Genomic DNA, 22918 nt, shown 5'->3' on the forward strand with positions numbered 1-22918 from the left:
CTAAGATACTTGATTTTGCTTCTTAACTAAGCTGTCAGAATGCCCTATGGGTTTTTTTTCTGTGTCCTGTGTCTCTTTGCTGCTCTAATTTTAAACTTCGTATTAAGAAATATAACAGAAAATTTCAAACAAACGCAGTAACACCAGTCCTGCCTTGGTTCTCAAACTTGCTTATACTGTTGCTTGCATTTTGCATCGGTTGCTGTGTAGTTGCCTGTGGTGCCATGCTCGTCAAAATGACCTAACAGCAATAGACTAGAAACAGAGAGCATGAATCTTTCTAATGCTTTCATGTTGCTTTGATGCACTTTAAAACAAACAAGTAAACAATTAAAATAATCTCTCAAATAACCGAGGCACTGCCTTAAATATTCTACAAAAGGGCTATGAGGCCACATCAAAGCCTATGAACTAGATGGGAATCTACCTTCCTATTGATGTTAATGGTTTGAATTGAGCCGTAGATTAACGATACTGAAATTTCTCTTTGAGCAATAGGCAGTTGGATGTGGTAAAGAATAGGACAATATTATGGGACAGATGGAAGAAACATACCTACTAATATTTGTGAAAAATATTGCAAGTGCTTTGATATACTTTGATATACTTTCCTTTGCTGATTAACTGTTTCAGTCATTCTTCTGAAGGTAAACTGCATTTAGACTGTCACAGAACTTTTCTGACAATCAAATATAATTTTGATACTTGGAAGGATGGGGCTGTGATGCTTTATTTTCCATGAGCTGAGTAGATTTAACTTTAATTATTTTACTAACAGACTTGGCTTTGCTTACACCTAAACCAGGGAAAGCTTTACTGTTGACCATAGCACAGGTAGTGCATTGAAAAGAGTCCACAACAAATCTGAAACCTGCATCCCAATGCACATGTGTATACATATATATTTGTATGCTCCAATGAACATATATCCCTAAGAAATCCAAATAAACATGTGTACGTATCCATACAGTGGAAAAACAAGCCCCATGTTTTATAATATACATATCGGTTTCCTCTGTTAAACATAGAACATGTAAATATGCATTCATTGACTGTTCTGAAGTGTGTTAAAGGTTACATGTTATAAAATTTTATGTAATTTGGATCACTTAAAATGCAACTGATGACAATCTCAAGCAGTTGGGCATATATTTTACTTTATACATACTGATCTCTGTTTTTCTTTGCTCTATATTTTTGGCCTATGAAAATAATCTCTAAAGGTGGTAGAGTAAATAGGTTTATTTGAAGAGTTAAATAAAATATAATTATTTGGGAAAATAAGCTTTCTAGTTTATCTCATGCCTCTTATTTTCTCTTGAGGGTGCTCTTATTTTGGAGAGCAATACTGATTTCCTGTGGAACTATTACCTTTATTACAGCTTTTACCTATCTGGTGCGGGGTTTTTTTGTTACGCCTTAGCACGGAGTACCAGTCAAGTTGGCCAAGGTAATCTAGATTTATCTTGATAGCAGTAGCCCCAAAGAAACAGTTCACATAAGAAAACAATCATGACGTAGAAATACCTATGAACATTTATTCATACCAAAGATGCCTACAAATATCAAGAAGCTTTCCGATATTATAGGGTTTGGTAGATAAAGAAATCTGAATTAAGACACTGATTATTGATCTAGTTCATGTAGATTAATTTATTCTGGAAGCTAAGATGACATAGCTTTATGTTACCAGTCAAAAGAATTCCTCAGCCCCTCTAGCTTTGGAAAGAATACTTCTGCCATGAGATGCCATGTGTAGGTGCATGGGCACCCTTTCTCACCCAGCCACGTTGGCAGAATTTGGATGCCTCTTTATGTCTGCTGGGTGTGCCTATCCCACTGGCTAGACCAACGCCTCGGCTCCATGGGAGTTGCAGCAAGTTGGGACCACAGTTGTTTAACCTCAGAAAGAGTCCAGGAGGATGAGGCTAAGGTTAAGAGGTTAAGGACGGAGTGCACATTGTGGAACCAGCTCTTTGGAAGAGAGTCCACCCCTGGGTCTGTGATGCCTTGCAACACCGACCTATAATGACTTATACTATTTCCCAGAAATGAAAAATATGTGGGGTAAATGTTGCTTAAATGCTCTATACTGTGTACTTAGAGTAGGTCTGAAAGCTGGAAATCAGTATCTGCTGTTTTAAATATGAGTGAAATTAATCATATGGATAAATCTAATACAGGTTAGACAGCTCACAGCAGGCTGGACTCAGGAGCAAATCAAGACAAAATGTCAATCAGTATTTAATGAAGAGTTTGGTGTTTGGGGAAATTTACAATAGCAAAGATACATGCAATGGAAAATGTATTTCCAACCTTTTGAATGATGATCATGTGCCTTGCAGAAATCCTAAGGAGATAGGAGTAGTCTTTTCCATGACATCCAGTGAATGGTCTACATTAGTGGAATATATTAGAGAAAATGAAATATTAAAAAAAAGTGGGAAATGTAGAATCATCATGAACATTTAATTTGAACAGAATCCATGCAGACCGAAGTTGATGTGGCAGGAAGGGTAGAGTTACAAAATCTGTGATGTCTTAGAATACTGCAGATTATGACAAACATGTCCTCAAGATTTTTATAATAAACAAGGCAATATTAATAACACCAGGGCTTTTTGTGTCTATATGTAAAGAATATTAGATTCTAAGAAGTCTTTCTTGAAGTGACATTATTTAAAGATATGTTAAAAAATGGAATAACCTTAAAGAAACAAGAATGATGTTTATAAATGTCAAAGATACTGTAAAAGCACAGACATTTTATAAGCATTTAAAAATATAACTTCCTGCTTTCTTCTATATTTGCAGCACAAACTAGAAGGATGCAGGATATATACCTTACAAGCTAAGAAGTCATGCATTGAAAGTCTGACCTTATACTGACGGTAAATACTTTTGAATGAATGTCTTCTTGGGACTCTCCTTAAAGTATTTTGACATAACTTCCAACATTCCCTAAGAAGATAAGTTCTCTGTATGAATGTACAGGAACTCACAATCCCAGAGTTGACATGTAAGATGTTAAAGCATTAGGTCCTCAAATAGGGTCTGAGGAGGAAACATGAGTAGTAATATTAAAGGAACACAGGCATCATGTCTGGCTGCAGGGAGAGCAAATCCTGGAAGGAACTCTAAGGGTTGCACTCCCATGGGCCATAAGGAAAATATTGAAGGCCTTGGACATGAGGAGAAGGTGGCGATGGCCGCTCTTCTCTGGTTTTCAACAAGAACATTTAGAGAAATATTCACAGGCCCTTTCAAGATGCCTCATTTTGATGTTTCTCTCGGTGGCCATTAAAAAGGTCCTAACTCTGCTGCTGTCTTCTCCCATTCCAGAACACTTGTAATGAGCCGTACAAGGAATCCCATCCCAAAGGCTTTTCATAGGTCATTCATGAGAAAACTGTCAGGAATTGTAGGACCTTTGCGATGGTGATCTTTTGGACCTTCGTAGCCGTGTCGGCAGCCCCACCTCTTGCATCCAGCAGATACCTTCCTTAGCAAACGTGGTAGCAAGGCAGTAAAATGATCGGAAATAAACATGGACCTACTAGGGTAGCTGGGCTGATTGCCAAACCCCATCCAAGATACATGAAGTGCTTCTGCTGTTGCAAAACTGTGTTTCTGTGCTAGATTTGAGACTGTATGTTTACATGTTATTTGCCACAAGAACCCTATCTGGTCTGTGATACAAGTAGCTTTTGACGTTTCTGAGTAAACTGTTTGAATTATCTGTGGGCAGACATTTAAAATGCATCTGTCTAATTAGAGGGCCTCTGTTTATTTCAAGAAAGAACTTAATGAATCCTTAGGAACAAATCCGAATATAATTACAGTCTCATAAGCTACTTCCCAGCCTGCTCAGAACTTGGGCCTCCTGCAGCATTCACATTTTTGTCAGATGACTTAATTTCTGCTTGAGAAACATGCTGAGCTCTCACTGGGAAGCAGACTTGGGCTATAACTTTCAAACGCCTTCAGTTAGTGTAAGTGCACTCCCAGGGACAGTCCCACGGGAATAAAACCAAATAAATAATTAAGACAATAAACCAAAGCAGAACAGATTTGTGTCAACTTTATGCAGAATCCTCTTGGTGTCTGTATAAGCTCTTGAGACATCCTGTTGTCAGAGTTGTATGTTCTCCTGTTGCTGATGGTTCTGCCTCAAATGTAATCTGGAGTTGTCCCACTCCATTCACATGAACCAGACCCGGGCAAGGAAACCTCTTGTACACCTTCCTCCTGGATGTGGTGCTGCTCTAGCTTCTGTTAGAACAGGGGCAGTGGCAGGTCTCTTGCCTCTATTTTAATAGCCTAGTATTTGGAATCAGATAAATATGGCCTGGGTAGAGTGCCACTGTCAACCTAAGTGGAAGAAAGCTGCTCCATCTGACCTGCTAGGAAAGGATGCCAGTGACTGGGCACAAGCATCTCCCAACCTCCCCAGGTGAGAGTTATATGGCTGCTTGAGACCACAGAGGGAGCGGATGGGTGAGCCTGGTTATCAGAGCAAGGCTTTGCTTTCTGTGTTTGCTACCATTTATCTTGTTCCAACAGTAATTACTGAAGGTAAGATAAAGAGCTTGTCACTGGAAATTAAAGCCAAGTTTCCTGGCTATGCTCTTCTGATCTAACCATAAACTTATACTTTCCCAGTAAGTGAAAGCTGTGAAATTGTGAAGGAGTGATGAAAAAATAATTCAAACAATTAGTATTCTGTGGAAGGGGGGCTGGGCAGCATGCCCTCAGCAGGTCAGGCCAGTGCTTCAATCTGTGAATATTTGAATAAGTCTGAGCAAAAACTGACATTAGTTTAAAATGAATAGCAGAAGGATGACAAATAAAATATGCCACAGCAAGATAAAAACAAACAAACTGAATGCAGCATTTTGTTTAAAGGCTGAATTAGGTATTATAACTTCAAGCCAGAGTTTGTCAGAGCAAATACTGAAACAACCTCTTGAATCCTGCCCTATATCAGGTATACAAAACCAAGTTATCTTGTTTTAAATATTCTTTTTGCTTTATATGTTTTCAGGGTCTCCTTTCAATCTATTTTTTAATCAGCATATTCCTCTTGAACTGAAGAATAAATGGGATCTGAAATGAATTTAGTTGGACATCATCAGCTAGCCTCTGCTGATGGATTTCCTCTTGCTGAAGGTCCTCATTTGTTTGGTAAGTCACCAAATTAGATTGAAATAGCAAGCTGTCCTTTACTCAGGAACCTAGAAGAAAATGCACTGAAATTTCAAGGACATGTGAGAGACATGTGCCAACCTTCTTAAATCTTCAATACTTACAAAAGAAATAACAATGGATCTGTGGTGTAATGTAATCCTGCACACTATTGCTCATAGGAGAGCCTGTGTTTTGTTTTTGTAACACTCTTCTAGCACTGAAAACCAATTGGCGAAGATAGACCTTTGTATTCAGGCTGGTTGTTGTCTTCCTGTGAGTCATTTAAATCAAGCTGAACAGATATATTTCCAGTTAATTAGTAATAAAATTATCCTGCAATGTATTTGCATTGCCATATTATGCAAATTTATGAAAGTAATTTCATCTAAATTAAAGTCTTTGTCTTATTAAGACCATTAAAAACTTTTTCTATTAACTTCAGTGCACAAGAAAATTTATAAAGTAGGCTGGGAAATTCTCCTTGCTCCGGTCCCACTGAATTTTTCAAGGCTACACATGGGTTTGTTAGTGAATGAAAAGTTCTTGGTCAATATTTTATAAGCATGGTGAAACTGTCTTCTACTAAGAAAAAAAAGAGAGGATACATTTTTTAGCTTTTTCTTTGGCAGTAGAGTGGGTCCTTCATTGACCAATATGAAACATTGAGGGTCTCACATATATTGTGAGATATGCAGAATAGTGCAACGCTTCAGAAGCTTCCAGTCCAAATAAGACAAGAATTCTGCCTTTTTGAGTGCTGGAAAAATTGAAAACATTCCAGTTTTTTCTGCCTGAAATGAGAATAGTAACTGGGGCACGGAAGGACTCTGACACACAGAGCCACTCCAGCTGCAGAGCTCTCAGAAGTCAGGAGCATCTTTCAAGTGAAACCACTTCCAGTCTCCTGTCTCCATACAGCTAAACTAAAGCACTATCACTAATGACAAGCAGAACCCATTCCGTTATTGTGTTACTGGTTTTTATCCCTCTCTGTGTTGGGGTTGAGCAGGGCAAATATTTTGGAGCTGTTAAAAAAAGTATATGCAAAGAGCTAAAACACTTCCTTGCTACCTGGTAATTCTAGTCTCAAGCCACAATATACAAGGAGTAGAATGATATTCAAATCTAGTTATCATTTTAAAACTACTGAATAACTGAACTACTTTGGATTTTTATCAAGAAAATTTCCTCCCAATATCTACTTTTTCACTAATTATTTCATTATTTTTAAAGAATAATGATCAGGTAGCTGGAACATACAAGGAGAAATGTTAATGTGTAAAAGGCTTTCCATTCACGGGGAAATCTTACAAGTTGCGAGGCCTTCATATGAGGGATTGTGTCTCCCCTTATAGATCTTCAGACCTTAGCAAAATGGAGATTTAATTCAAACTGACATTTCTGTAAGAGAAAGAAATAATGTATTAAGGGGTTCAATCAGGGGTCCCATTAGGAAGAAGACACATCACACTTGCTGCGTTTCACTTAAGCTGATTTTTGTTTAGTGGGGTGTCACTCTAATGTGGTGTCTTTTTTCTTTTATAGCTGGAAAAAAACCCATCAGAAATAATAGGCAACTGAGTCTACAGAGAAAGTTACTTGTTGTGAAAATATGACTTTTCTCTTCAAAAGACATGTAGGAATTGGTTTTCCCTCTTGAATTTATATTTGTAAATTACTTCTTTTTTTTGACATTCAGTTTTGGCAGGAAGTGACTTGTGAACCCAAGGAAATAGGAACAAAGCTTTTCTTTTCAATGCCCCTTAGAATGAAAAATTCTCTCAGGACTTTTCAACCATCAGAGTTCACAAGAAGTTAAAAACTGTTGCCTTACAAACTTTAGCCTTTATACAAACCAGTTTCCTTTTTTCAAAGATACATGCTCGCATTCTGTAAAAAAACCCCTTGGAAATGTATTTTCTTTTCATCATGCTTCACTCAGTCTATGGGGAGAGTGACCTTAGATCTTCAAAACTAAATCTAATTGAATTTCCAAACATTAGTGCCAGGTTCAGGTCTTTCAAAAGAAACGTTCTCAACTGTGAGTTGTTTGTGCTGTGAGCCTCATCACCATGATAATTCCAGGGCACTTCTATATAGCCTCAAGATTTCTAGTTCCAGTAGGTTTCAGAAGAGCTTAAATTAAAAAAAAAAAAAAAAAAAGGTTTCCTACCTTTCAAGAACTGGAAGTTGTATGTTGTAGTTTTAACAGTACACATCTAGGGTAAAGTATCTGTATGTCTTTGGAGTCAGTGTGTTCTAACTATAGCTTTTCACTTCTGTAGTTATAAGTCCCTGGAAAAAAGGTCCAGAAAGGCAAATGAGGAAGAATCTTTAACCTAGTAAAAGTCATTCCCTTCCACCCTCTCTTTCTGGAAAACTGCTTCTCTATCTAAATCCCTACTCAGGTGACTTAGAAACATTCCAGATCTCTTTACAGAAAATAGATCTTTGAAGAAGTGGCCAAAACCAAATTCATAAAATGATGCAATCTCTAGAGTATCAGCATGCAAAATCAACTTCATCTTTCTTGCAGCTCTGGTTTTGCCAGTGAGAGAAAGGGACTGTTGGTGACAAGAGAACCTAGAGGTGTGTGGGTCTCCACGGGACCTCTCCCACTGAGATTCTTCCCTTCCTCAGCCAAACTCTGTTTTTATTTCACAAGCCCCATTGGACTGAACAGGGCCAGCTCTGTGAAGACTGGTCCAGTTCCATACCCTGACCTAAGAGAAAGTGACACACCTACCAAATTGTATTTTTTAACCTCTGTAATTTAGGACTGAAATCCTGGTCTCCTTTAAAATCTTTGGAAGCTTTGTAGTTCATTTTAGAGCCACAACAGACATAGACTGATCTGAGCTTCTCTGCTTTGCGACCTAGAACATGGTGAGGTGCATTAGCAGAGCACTGTGACAAGCCTTGCTCTAAGGCTTGGCAATTCAGCTGGGACAGCAAGACCATTGCAAAATGGTATTTGATAACCTCTTTCAATTGCCTTTGAATTATATACAACATTTGACTCAGTGATTTCTATGATAAGTAACAAGCCTCTAAAATTATAGCTCCATTCTACTTTCTGTGAAAGCACCTTATACAGAAGTTATTAGTATGCAAAACATTAAGTGTGAAGCTTCAGATATCAGAAATAGAATTATTTCTAGGAACCTGAAGCGATAATTCAGTACTATTATATGCTTAGTTTGAATGAAGACCATTTTTGACGACCTGAAAATGTTTTTTTTTAACATGACATTAACAAGACAAGAAATGCCACCCTCATTACATGTGTCCCTGTAGAGAAAGAAGTTTTTTGTGTGAATAAGCACTCTTAAAGGCTGTATTGAAATGAAGAAGGAAGAATAAGAAAAAAAATTACAGTTAACAAAGGGGTAAAGAAAGCAATACATCTAAACCTCTCAATGCAAGAACAATCAAATGCTGTTAAAAATTGTTGTAGGCATAGAAAAGTGCCTAAGAGGAGCTTGAAAGGCTGACTCCTTTTAGATAAATCTGCATTTGTTCTAGTTATTCTTTTATATACATATATTTTTTAAAGTTAGTAAGGTCAAGTGTCCAAACTGATTAAACAGCTTCAGGATCATAAGATATGTTAAATAACTACTTCTCTTTAGCACCACCTGGCAGATGATGCAACATCTGGCTTCATCCCTGCAGAGAAGATAATTAGGCTCATAACTGACCCCCAAATCAAAAGGAAACAAGCCAACACAAATTAAAACAGAAAATCTTGTATGTATAATAATTATGAAAAGAGCACAACCAACCAGAGTGGCAATCTGAGAAAAAAAATTAATGAGAATGACAGATTGGATGGCGCTTTGAGCAACCTGTTTAAGGGGAAAGTGTCCCTGCCCACTGCAGGGGATTTGGAACAAAATGGTCTTTAAGGTCCCTTCCAACCCAAACCATTCTATCTTGTCATACAGATGCATCCAATATGGCCAAAGCACTTTGGCTTTTTTTTGAGAATGCAAAATTTCTGTATTTAACATCTGTTAATCCAGTCAGCTAAAACATGCTTCCTGTGCTGTTGAAGTGATTAATCAATTACACAGAAATACCTGACTTTACCAAATATTTATAGATCAAAATTTTGTTGTAACTAAAGCACAGTAGGTACAGAAGTACAATGGCTAGGCTACTTGAAGGCACCCCATCCAGTGATAACCAAATTTTACCCAGGTAAATCCAAGCTGGGGACGGACATTGTTTCAGACATTTATAATCGAGTGTCTCAGTGATCAAGTTAATCAGTAAACTATATAACCTCTGGTCTGTGTCACTCCTTTCTAATCTTAAAGAAAGTTCTCACAATAAAGAAGGCAACAGGATACAGACAGAGCAGAATTAAAAATTTTTATTTATAGATAGCCTTTAGGAGGAAAAAAAAAAGAAAAAGAGAGGGAAAGGAAGACTGGGTACCTTAAGGAGAGTACTTTACTTCAAGAAATGGTCAGATTGAACCCAGCCTGAGGTAGGATATTGCCGTGTTCTTGTTTGAATGTTTTTGCCATCTATTCTTGCACTCTTCCTTGAAATTGTAGGATGCTAGAAGGTTTTCTTTTAAGCCAAATGATTTTTAAAAGGTGTGCAAATACTTTGTTTGGAATTAAATTGTGATTTTTTAATGGCTATGCCATGGTTCCCAAATGACTTAATCCTGAATATTGTTATTTCTTTACATTCCTTCATGAATATCAAAGGAGATCCAGATGTTCATGTTTTGAACCTAACTAGAATTTTATTCTCTTCAATTAACTTTATATTAGTGGAACAATAATTTTTACATTAAAGATCTCATTGTAATTTCTGTAATAGTCTGCATAAAACCACCTTTACTTTATACATAACCTCAATATAATTCTGCAAACTGAAAACACTTTTTTTAGTTCCTACAAGGAAAATTAACTTTTGTTTCCACAAGTCAAATATTTTTTCAAGTTCTGCATAAAATAGTCTGTGTAAACTTGAAAATAACAAGAGCAAAACTCTTCAATGAGTTTCATTTGCCAGTGGAAAAATATTCCTAAGACAATTATCATATCCATATGAAGGTTTTTAGTAAGCTTTCCATATTTCTGTAAAACACTTTCACTGAAAAACATCTATTTGCAAAACATAATCTAAAAGATTTGCACCTGTAAGTAACATTACATTTGTGTGTGCATAAGCAGTCATTCCTTAAAAATGTAAAAGGTATGCTTCCAAAAGGGAAAACAGATAAATGTTTCAAAGTAGCTAAGACCACACAAACATAAAATGTTGGTGTAGTCCAGTGAGCTCGTTTCTGATTTCACTTTTGCTGCTTAAACTACTGCAACTCCAATGATTTTACTAGATTGCTTATACTTGGTCACGTAAGTACATCGCAGACTTCTACAAGTATGTATCTGGGGAAAAGCTTATGTACATTTTACTTGGCAAGATAAGATTACTTTTCTTTTGTGATAAGAAATTATTTGGTCTAGATTCTCACGTACAGGTCTACAGGTAGACCGTGTTCAAGTCTACTTAAAACAAACCAAACCAAAACCAAACAAAAAACCCTCAAAACATTAAGCTAAAGTGAGGGAACCCACATAGTTGCAACCTCATTATCTTCAAAAATCATACTGGACTCTGAGCACTTCCCAGAGTTTCAGCTGTAAGTCTGTTTTACATAAAACAAGACCATGTTCTCTCAGCCTCCCTCAACCCTGTTTTGTTCTTCCTTTTCTCTTCCATTGCTCTGGGCATGGACTCAGTTCAGCTAAATTGTTTAACTATGTGTCTGATACAGAAGGAAGAAGGTGATATAGGTTTGTTGGGTTTTATTTGCTCATATTTAACTTCGTGCATTAAGACTCTTTTTTTTTTTTTTTTTCCTTCGGAAGTAGAACAATTGTGAATATTTTACTAAATACACGTGTAACCCAAAGGTTCTACTATGGTTTAAATAAACACCCAATCTTGTCTCAGGATGTGCTACAGTTCTTTAGCAGTCCTGAGTTTTTTAACCAGCCCTGAGATTTTTGGTGCGCAAAGAATATTTCCTTTTCTTCTTGCTCCGTCAGAGATCTAAGCAGTTCAGGATGCTGCTATACAGCTCTTGTGGAGTTTCTTGTGGGTGGCATAAAGTTAAAAATCAACAATTTCTTTCGTTTCATTTTGAGAGTGTCCCATTTCCCTTTAGCGAACACAATCAACTAAGTAATTTCCTATCTAGCAAATAGCAGCTTATGTTTCCATGGTGAAAAGATTCCTTTCCAAACAGAGACTGAATGATTGTGTACCCCACAATTAACACCGGGTTTTGTGCCTGAGGTATCTTGACCAGTCTTAATGAGCAGCAATCTCAACAAAAGGTAAACATAATTAAAGACCTACTACCCACTCCTTAAACCTATGCCAGACGTCAAAGCATTGTTTTCCTTACTCTTTTTTTGTCACTGCTGTGGCTGGCAGGTATCAATGACACTTTACATTTGATGCATGAAGCTGTAACTTCACTTCCAGGCCCTTTCATTGAGACCTAGATGCCCTCTGTATGTCTATATTGTTTGTTTAAATGGCATAAACTTTGGTTTGGGGAGTGCCTTCTGTTACTCTGCTCCTGCCACTACTTGGGGCCCTGACCTCTTCTGGAGCAACCAAATGCAACTGTAGTTAAACTAATTGTTAGTAATAGATGGGACCATTATTCTCATTCAGTTTTATGTCAGTTTTTTTCCTGACATGTATCTTGCTGCTTGTTCTGGAACTGGAATCTCAACATTTGCTATTGGCAAAGATGTGCTGTGGGCGGTACAGCGACCCCATAAATCCAAAACACTTGCATGGCTTCTGCAGCATGGGAAAGCAGGAAGGGCAGAAGGCTGCAGACCAAGTACGTGAAAAAGTAGATGAAATTAAAAGGTTAGCTTCTGGCACTAACTGAAGAGAGACAAAGGAGAGGGAAGGATCCCCTGCTATAGATTTTAATTGTTTTTGTCATTACAGATGTTTCCTCTTTCTAACTGTTAGCATTTCTTCATTGTTTCTGATTCCTCCAAAGTGAAGGATATTTGCCTGTGACCAACTTTATGTCAGCAAAAATGTTTTTGGAGTTCTTCTGAAGCACTGTTAAGTGATGGTCACCAATAAATATTAATCTAAAATTTCCTTGTAAATGCTGCTGTTGACTCAAATAAAAGTGGACTGGTCATCTTCTTGGAAATATGTACGGTTTTTCTCAGACTCTCTTCTTGGAACTCTTAAAGGAATGGAGTCAGTATTTTCAGGAAACAGCAAGATGGGGCTCTCTCCAACAAAAAATATCAAGTAGTTTTCAAATAACTTTCAAATTCCACTTTTCAGCTGTTTGACATGGGCTTGATTTTTACTACACCATCCAGGGACTGATAGATGTACCTGAAGTACAGAAACAAAAAAGCAGACTTGGATTGGGTGCAATTTTAAATGTGAAATTTAATGAGCAAAGTTAAGGTAGTCTCCAGATACTGTGTTGATCCAGACAGGAAAGGCTGCCACTCCTTATACCACCACCAGGTCTGTTGTTGGCTCAGAGGTGACTAATGCTGGCTTACAGAGGTGCTTCCTGTGAGAATCGCACACCTACACTGAATGGCACAGGCTTGTAGGGGCTGGGGACCAGGCTGTAGAGGCTGGCTGGCCACTGGAAGCTGGATGGTGGCATTTCACTACTTATATTAGGAACATCTTCCCTGTTCCTTCATAGTAACCTCACTTCCATCTTTCTTGGAGGTTTATTTCATGTTCTTAGTTTTCTAATTGAGCCTCACCCCTGTAATTTTTCCCCAGTGCTGCTTTTCTCTGTCTTAATGTGTTCTTTCTAAATTAAAGAAGGATTAATATGACGTTTGAGTCTTGATCTAGCTTTCGCCAATGCCACAGGACTTTTGGCATTTCTTTGGATTTCCTCTATTCTGGTAATATGGGTTGCTAGCTACTCTGGGATGTGGATTGCTCTTTCCTATAAAATGAACAATTATATGATTATCTGTGCAATATCTTTCAAGAATTCTTTTTTTATGTAAGTGCCAGTGCTGGACATTTCCACCAATGATAGAGGAGTGGCTAAAGATGACCAGGTTATTTTTAAAACACCTTGCGGTGTATTTGTGTAGCAAATCTGAGCTCAGATAATGCAATCTTTTTGTTGTACCCCATTTTTGATATAGACGTCTGGAAGTGGCAACTTCTCTAATAACTACAGTTTCATGGTAGTAATAGAGATTGGTTTTACATTATTATTTTCCAGGTGTCCTTTCAGAACCAATGAGTTCTCCAGTACAAGAGGCAGATGTGTCACCTTATGCACAGTACAACAGTGTGCCATTTCCCCAAGTTCAGCCTCAGATATCATCGCCACCTTATTACCCCAACCTAGGCTTCTACCCTCCACAGCATGAGGAATGGTATTCCCCTGGGATGTACGAACTCAGGAGATTACCCTCAGAGACCTTTTTCACAAGGGAAACAGAGATATTGGATATCCCTGCAGCCAAAAAACCTAGACTGGGTCACTCTACGGGAAGAGTGAAAGGAGAAGAGCTCTGTGTGGTCTGCGGTGACAAAGCCTCTGGGTACCACTACAATGCCCTTACTTGTGAAGGATGCAAAGGTAGGATGAAATCAATTACAGAACCTAATTCAGCTAGTAAGCATGGTGGTTTATGAATAGTTTTTAACTTTCTTGTTAATTTTATCTAAGTCATTAAGCATTTTAAAAATCTACATTTCCATATCTTGTGCCCTATTCTGTATTTTCCCCAAAGACAGATTAGCAGTGTCTTCTACCACTGTCTTATGATTCTACATCACAGTAAGCTAGCCTATGGCTCTTGAGCACCAATAGCTCTTGGTAAACTGAAAAACAGCTGCTATGTGGAGCCTGGCTCTGCTGTCCATGGAGGCTGCTTATGCCATTCTCTACCTTTGGAAGGAACCACACCCATGGAGGCCTCTGGGAGTTCAGGCTACCCTAGAAAATAGCTGTAAAACCAGCCCAGGTGCCTTCTGTAGGGTGCACTGAAAGGAAGTGAAAGCTGTCAGCTCCTACAGCAGCCCCCAGCTCCTGAAGGATATGATTGGTGTCTTCAGGTTTGTAAAATGAGAAGATTTCTAGTTTTAGACTTTCTTCTGGGAACAGCTGCTGTCTCCAAGGAGAAAGCTTCTTCAGGAAGCAGGTGGTATCTGTAGGACAAATATCTTGCTTCTTAGAAGAACAGTATTCACATGTTGGTATCAGGATAAATGGGATATAGAAAATAATTGCCATTATTGGAAACATGATTGCTAGATATCAGAGAAGGAAAAAAGGTTATGCCAACGATTAAACCTGAAGATGGTTATTCTGTGATAAGGCTGAGGTACAGAAAAATAGTGCCCTAGTTTTTCATTCTGTTCTGTGAATATTTCATTATAATTTCTGTTCCACGGAGAAAGGCTAAAGCATGGATACTACTGAAGCACTAAAACATCTTGATGTGGAATTCACTGTCACAGACAGTGGACCTTGAACTAATTTTGGGCTTTTGCTTTATCTATCACAAAATCATTTGTGAGGAAACAACAGACCACACTAGTCAACCACTCTAAACATGAATACAGTCAAGGGTCACATAGTTTATCTCAGTAATTCCAATAAATAAAAGATGTGTTTCTTTCTGTTGTGTGAATAGTCTCCAAGGAAAAAATTATGAATTAACTCATATGAATGCTGTCATTATAAATCAGATTAAACTCAATTTTGATATGAAGATCCTAAGTAGTGATACATTTATTCTGATAGTAAGCTATTCCTACTGTTTATTAACTTCATTATTAAATGTCTTAACAACTTGTCAGACTTAAAATTACAAACTTTGAAATTTCCAAAGAATGTTTCTAGGAGAGAGATTAAAAATCACCAGGGAACTATCCAGACTGAAACCCATGCTGAAAGGAGTTATGCATCCACTTCCCTACTAATTCATTTTGAATCACTCTATGTAACCATAATTTTACTGCTTTATTGGGATAATCTCTTTTATGTTTTTGTTCTGTTTCATGACTGCAACATCAATTACGAAGAATAGTACCCACGATCAAACACAGTAAAAGTTGAGTTATTTAAGGATAATGCATTCTGTTTCTACAATAAACTTTAGAGGTGATTAAAGTACCAGCTGATTCAGTAAAACGATATGCTGAGGACAGTAATTCTGTTTGACAAGGTGAAGCAGATACTATGTTTTCTAGACCTCCGATCATTCTCGTATATCTGTGGAATTTTTCACGTGGGTATACATTACCTTCAGAGCATGGAGAGCAAAATTAGGCTCGGTTAATTCAGTTGTGCTCTTATCGGTGCAGTAGAGGAACTACCTCCTGTGTGTCTCACTCCCAAGTATGAGATTAGCCCTTCTTTTACGCAACAAGACTGTTAATTCATGCTCAATGTGAGTCCAAAATAATATGCTGATCCCTTTCAGCTTGCTCACCTTGCAGCATCCCTGCTCCCTGGATGCTGTGAATGTTCTTATTCAAAGGGAGAGGTTTCACACATATTTTTATGGGATTTAATCCTCTGTGATGAATACTTTAAGTGTTTTTAAAAAAATTCTTTTCTGGGTAATGCATTCGGCAACACCTTCCATAAGTTTTGGTTTTCTTTCCTGAGCAGAAGGATCAATATTAAGATCTTATTTGTTGTCTCTCATGAGAATATTCATCTGAAGATATTGGCAGGGGTATACACTGCTATATATTTTTAATACAGTACCATCCATTGACAAACATGTATGAACTATTTAATTAATATTTACATAACATTTACAGTAGAAGGAGCAATGCACTATATTTAAACGTGCTACTATAAAGGCTGTTTCTGAGACAACCTTTGCAGATAGGTATCAAAGATATTCTGGTATAGCCTCAGCCTGCATAGCGGTACTGGGTTTTAAGGGCTGTTTCCAAATGCTACAGAACAAATTTGACGTAGTGTTGTGCTTATTTAATAAAGCCATAGAATAAGTTCTGCTGAAAGAGAAGGTCCCCATCTTTAAGGTCCCTTCCAACCCAAACTATTTTCTAACTCCATGAGGAGCTAGTTGTGCATTCCCTCATTGCAAGTTTGCAGTGTGAGTTTTTGCAGTATTCAAACCCCTCCTGGACTGCTTCATGTCTCTCACAACAGACTGAGAATTTTTCCTGCAAAGAAGGGTCCTGCTTTAATCTTCTCCTCACTAACACCCATCACTGTGGGCAGGGGGAAGGAATGCCAGAAGAAGTCTTGATAGTCTGACAGAGCAGAGCAGGTGCTTTGTTAGCAGTTGTGAACTTCAAAAACTTTTAAAATTAAAATCAATCAGGATGGCAAACAGAGATATTTCCGAAGCTTTCATCTACACTTTTTACAGCTGTCCTCTTTCAACTTGCATGATTTTCATGAGAAAAAAATCAGCATCAGTAACAATGGAGCAGCTCTACCATAATTAATCATATTCATGACTATCTAAGAGAACAAAGCGAATTCAACATTTCCAGCCAACATAAGCTTTTTGTAATTTGGCAAGATCAGATAAAAGACTGTGCCAGAAAAACCTTTAGCTTTTGGGGTTACTAACCCTTTGTTAGTTTAACATGTGCCATGTCTACTAACTTTTAAATTTTAGTAAAATTCCTCCTGTTATAGATAGTCACACATAAAGTATTTCAGGCAGTTTAAGTTCATTTTGAATTAATAATGAATTATATATATATATAATTTTCATTCATACAAAAATTTAATTTCAAAATTAATTATGAAGAAAGCTGTTCAAATTATTTCACTTTTCATTTCACATTATTTCACTTTTTCAAAACCTTGGTTTTCAAGAGAATATATTTGACTGCTTGAATCTTTTTGGTTCCTAGATTTTGTGTCCATAATTTTGCATTCTTCTTCCACATTCTTGCATATCTTAGAAAACTCCTTTACTAAAGCTCTTTCACTTTGTTCCCCCATGAAGAAGCAAATGAACACCTTGTAGATAGGTTGAGTGATAAAGTCATCAGTCAGTCTTAGAATGTCATAAATATTTGTGCAGAGCTTTTCAAAATTTACTTCTAATGAATTTGTCATAAATTATAGGATTTAAAGTTAACAGAATTCATAAATGACACAAAGCAGATGCAGTTCCCTTTAACTGACATGAAGAACCTACAGTTTAAATGCAGGCCTTTTTCTCCCTTCCCTGAGCGGTAAACAGTAATGTATTAAAGCCATGTGAATGATGAATAAAAATAATGCCTGGGGCTCCTGGAGGTTCTAAGTAATCTGCATTTCAAAAGAGACTGATGCCAGTCAACTGCATTTATTTGAAAAGCAGCCAATAAAATGGACAGCATGGAAAAGATTTCAAGCAGTAATTATTGTGGATTCAGAGAAATGCCAGGGTTTTTTTGACCAGGTAGAGGAATTTTTTTACTGGTTGCTATGCATTGGTGCTTGGAAGGGATCAAATTTGGGAAATGGTCATCTGACAGTGGTAATCATCATGTCATCTGTTATCTTGCTTAGATTCAGTGGGGTGGTAACTTAGCTGTATGCATTCTGCAAATACACAGACAAATCCTTCAGATTCACATCCGAATTTGCTCTATAATTTGAATATGGGAGTTTGGGTCTTATCTAGTGCCTTTTTTAGTGCATCAAAGTGACAGCTTGGAAAATGATGAATTTATTGTGCAAGCCAGTGGTGATAAGAAAGCAAAGGTTTTTTAACAGCTCTGGTTAATGTAAATTTACACAGGGCTCTAGTTTGAAGCACAGAATAAATCAGTGATGTGCCAGCAGAAGGTACCAGAAGTTTATTCAGAAAACTCCCCTCATATGGGAAGGAAAACTGATTCTCTCTGTATCTGATGCTAAATAGTCTCTTCTAAAGGAAGATTAATGTGAAAAGAGTGTGATGGTACAGTGAGTCACACTAAAAATTAAGGAAACATTGACAGCAAAGACTGCCTGTGCAGGTGAAATTAGGTGACAGCTTAACTCATCAAGTGGACAGTATTTAGTGAATAAGGCTGGAATGTCTTGTAAACAGGGGAGAGGGCCACATATACAATAGGCAATACAATGCAGATTCCTTATTAAACTTGAGGGTGGGTGAGCAAACCAGTATGTGGAGCTCCTGTTGCTCCCAGGAACTGGGGGAAGGGTGATTAGCTGCTCAACTCTCTTTCTGCATATCCTGTTCCTCAAGAGACTTAACAGACCCCTTTTTTTTTTATTCACTGTTTTTATGGTATCACCCTCTGGCTCTAGTTCTGGTGCTCAGCCTGCTCCTTGCAGGTTTCAGATTTGGGTTTGAATTTTTACAGCGTTCGCAATTCCAGGACCTTAGTAGGGTTAATGTCTAATGTTTGCTCCCCTGATTTATCATGTTAATTTATTAAATTATATGACTTTGATACTGTTGTCAATACAAAATACCAAGAGGACATCATTCAGACAACGAAAGAAACTTGTGGCAGAACATGGGTCATTCAGAAAATCCAATGCAGATGGAGGTGCTCTTCAGCTTTATGACTTTTCTTCTTTGAGTGTTTTCTTTCATCTATATCACTACTGTGTTACGCAGGATTCTTCAGAAGAAGTATCACAAAAAATGCAGTATACAAATGTAAAAATGGAGGCAACTGCGAGATGGACATGTACATGAGAAGAAAATGCCAGGAGTGCCGTCTAAGGAAATGCAAACAAATGGGCATGTTGGCTGAATGTATGTATACAGGTATTTGCATCATATAGTCAGAATGCATCAAATACTGTATTTGCTTAATTAGTATGTTTTTAATAATTAAGATATAAAATATGTCATTTGGCAGGTGGAAGGTGTGTTAAAGATGATGCCATGCCTGTGCATCAAACCCTGCTGAAAAAGACAAATGCACTTATAAGCAATGGGATTTTGTTAGCAGTCAGGGATACAAGGGTGTAGGAGCTAAGCAAATGGTGAAGGAAGGGCTATCCTGCACTAGATGACAGCTATTAGTCTGCTTGAGTGGGAGGGAAAAGCAGTTAGAGTAAGGAAGTCTCCTCAGTCCTGGGAGACCCCAGGATTGAAGAATTTGCAGTATTGGGAAAGCCAGAGCAGGAAAGTCCTGGTGCTTTTATTTCCTGCTCTTTCTGGGGCTCTGCCTGTCAAGTTCTTGCTAGCCTAGTCCAAATTTTGGCACACAAACAATGCCATTTTCAAGAAAAGAGCAGGAATGTTGCTAGCAGGAAGTTTCTCTGGACTTGCCAAGTGTATGTTCCCAGACCTCACCCAGCAATCAGGAAAAGCCAGCTAAGGGCTAGCCTCTTTTTATAGTCTCATTAGCTTTTCTTATAACTCTATAGATTTTCCTGCCTTGCATATAGGCACATAGGTAGAAGTGTCTCCAGAAATTAACCTGATGGATTTTAATAATGTTTCATATTAAATATGAATATTCTATTCCCGTGAACAGTTTATAAACTTTATTGAGCTTCAAACTGGATAACAGAGAACAACAGGGATATTTGAGTGCAACTTTGAACACGTTTAAGGTTCTTTTATGAGTTACTGCACTATTTTCCAGGCTTGCTCCTGAAAACAATCTGTATACATCTGCTATTCTGCCTTCCATGAATAGGACTACAATTTATTTTTCTTGATGGCTCCAATCACTTTAGCATACACGTATGTGTGAAACCAGTTTAGGTTCATACAGGAAATTAATCTACTTGGAATTTTTAATATATTTCTATCCTTTAATCTGATCAGAAGATGCTGTATTAACTGTTGGTTGTGTGAGAAACAATAAGCTTCATCAATATTTGTAAGGCGTTGCCAGCATAATGTAATTAATCTTTCATTCTGCAAATTGAACAGGCTGCAAAGATCCTGAGATATGACATATTCTCAAGCAATACGTAAATATATGAGCAGACACCACTGTGATGACAGAACTCAATGTGCCTTGCAGAGTCAGAGGAAAATAACTTCCCGGTGGAGCTAATCCCTGATCCATTGTTCCAAAATTTTGAGGGTTCAAAACAGCTTGATTCACTCAGTGTGACAGCCCATTGCTGAAAAAAACCAGGTCAGCGTAAATAATACTGACTGGGACCACATGAAACTTTTATACTGGTCTATCATTTTCACAGACTGGCATATGTGAAATAAAAGCCAGTGAGTGCCACTGCCATCTGACTCTCTCTCTGCAATGGAAACGTAGGGTATCTTGTGTTGCTCATGACTTAAGCATAAGCATGTTCTAATGCACTGCAATGAGGATGTTTGGCAAGGCACTGTTTAATGGCCTTTAAATAGGAGTGTGCAGTATAATTGCTTTTAGTTCAAGGCAATACAGGACAGTAAAACATGAAACTTCTCGTAGTATAGAGCATTTATGTGAAAAAATATGACTAGGAAATAAAAGGTTACCTTGAACTTTGTTTCACTTGCGCATTTTGTACGACTGTAATTGCAAGTTCTGTGGATTCTTTTTTCCCTCTGAGCAAGGGGGTAGAGTATTATAAATATTTATGGCACAGCTACTCAACAATCCTTCTCCTGCCCTCTATACAGAAAGTACAGACAGACTAAAATTACTGCCCATCAATTTCAGTAATTTGCTATCATTTTGATCTAAACTGCAAATATTTGGGTGAAATGTCTACCTAGCGAAGACTCTGGTTCTACAACTCTTCCTAGAATTTAATACCCATTGAAACCTAGATATCTCTGAGGTAAAAGTAAAGTCCTGTCTCACACATGAGTTTTTCAACTGACTTCAATGGAGCCAGAATAAGATGTCAAGGTAATACTCAGTAGCAGGAAACGTGAGAAAAATTTGTAGTAATGCTTAAGGCAAACGTAAAGCCAATTTTCCCTAAGAAGGCAGTAGACTAGACCCTAAGCTGGTGGAAAACAGCACGAGCCTATTAACACTACCAAAGGATGCACTGAATAATTTAGAAAAAGAAATCTATGGTGCTGTGTGGCACCACAAATTACATGGCTCGATACCAATTATTATCTCCATCATTCCTATTCCCTCCTTTTGAGGTATTATTTGCAGGTCTTATTTTAATCATGTAAATTTCCTCTTCTCTCAGCAGTTCAGGTAGGTTATTTTATATAGGGCTTAAACAGGAAATTAAAAACATTCACAACGAAGTTCACTGTTTTCATGGTATCTTCCTCCACATCATATACTCACCGAATGAGCTTATTTTCCTGCTCTGCATTTACAAAGGTGAAGAATGGAAAGGATACTTGAAAGAAGCAAAGAAAGAAAGAAAGAAACTCAGTCCCATGCTGATAGGTTTATTTTTAGATGAATACTTAGCTGTTTGCTTGTTCATTTGTGCTTTCTGACTGTCTTCCACAGATTGTATAGGGTACCTATTGTCCCTTTCTTTTGTTAGCATAAGCAAATTGTTAATTTTTATGACATCCACTCAAGGATTCTCCCTGGTTCAAGGTTCTGAAATGTAGTCTAGAACAAAAAAAAAAAATAAACAACACCACAAGTACAAACCCTCCAAAGCACAAGTGCAGAAGTCTTTTCACTGGGGCAAGAGAAACTCTGTGACAAAGCCAGGGCTTTATACAGTCCTCTAATACACTGAAAAGCAAAACAACAAGACCAGCTCCTAAAGTTTTAAATAAATACATTTTAAAGGTACCTTTGTCAGTCTGAGTTACTTCTGGCTCTTCATATTTAGCTCTTGGTTTATCTGTGTAGTGACACAGTAGTGGCTAAAGCCCTGAGTCCACTCTTCTGAGTGGGCTTTCTGTCTGAAGATTCTGCACAATAGACATAATATTGCTTAAATATTATTGAAAATATCCAGTGCCCTTTGTCTAAAAACAGATGCACCTGGATTGCTGTTTTGGAGCAGATGAGGAGCACACCTCTGATGACTGTCTTCCAATTGCTCCTATTTCATTGCACTTTGGTTCCAGTCTTAGAGCATAGGAAGGGGTGGGGTTTTTTGTCTAAAACTAAACCAAAAGCATAATCCAGCTCACTCACATCACTAACAGGTTTTCTGTCTGTAAGAATAGATTAGAGCTGGTCCAAAGCAAGACCCCTGACATGCTCATTGTGTGGATGCTGGGTCACCATAAACAACTGTCTTGCTCTGCAGATGAGCTCCATCTGGGCTAGACTACTCATTAGCATGTACACAGCATGACTCATTAGACTCACATCCAAAGATAATGACACATTCAAGAAATTATCTGCACAGGTAAACAGGTTTGTTGGTGTAAAGGGCACTCACGGACATGCTTATGTACTTATTCAGTGCCTGAGGCATATATAAATCAAATTGCTTTGTGTTGGATTATGTGTTCTAGGTCTGTTAACTGAGATACAGTGCAAGTCAAAAAGACTACGGAAAAATGTGAAGCAGCCCCCAGATCAGACAGTCAACGAAGATAATGACAGCCAGGATGTGAAACAAGTAACATCTACAACTAAAATATATAGGGTAAGAGAATTCTTGTAATAGCTTGTGCAGTACTGGTGGTTTTTGTTAAATGTGTCTAATACAGTGAAAATAGAGTATTGAAAACTCTCTGGAGCTGTCTCTATTAATTAAAACTCCATCTTCCATCAAGCCAAGGAAGTACCTTGAGAAGTGGTTCTAATATTTTTAGTCAAAACTCTACATATGCTGTAAAGCATCTATAAAATCCATACAGTA

General features: G+C 37.7%; 1 protein-coding gene across 7 annotated transcripts in view; it reads left to right on the forward strand.

Annotated features, from left to right (window-relative positions):
- NR1H4 (nuclear receptor subfamily 1 group H member 4) overlaps positions 1–22918 on the forward strand; it is a 46465-nt gene that overhangs the window by 8322 nt on the left and 15225 nt on the right. For 3 of the 7 annotated variants that reach the window (XM_027885780.1, XM_027885777.1, XM_027885779.1), the window contains exons 2-5: positions 5045–5184; positions 13469–13831; positions 18816–18968; positions 22569–22702. In XM_027885780.1, coding sequence (XP_027741581.1) covers positions 5100–5184; positions 13469–13831; positions 18816–18968; positions 22569–22702 — 735 coding nt within the window. In that variant the 5' untranslated portion in view covers positions 5045–5099. Of the gene's footprint in view, positions 1–1831; positions 2065–5042; positions 5185–9541; positions 9683–13468; positions 13832–18815; positions 18969–22568; positions 22703–22918 lie in introns of those variants that run through there. The other 4 variants (XM_027885778.1, XM_027885781.1, XM_027885783.1 and 1 more) reach the window with 4 other exon arrangements.

Source organism: Empidonax traillii, unplaced genomic scaffold (genome assembly GCF_003031625.1).
Source record: "Empidonax traillii isolate 1590-97213 ecotype Southwest subspecies unplaced genomic scaffold, ASM303162v1 scaffold172:size1107868, whole genome shotgun sequence".
NCBI classification, from domain to species: Eukaryota; Metazoa; Chordata; class Aves; order Passeriformes; family Tyrannidae; genus Empidonax; species Empidonax traillii.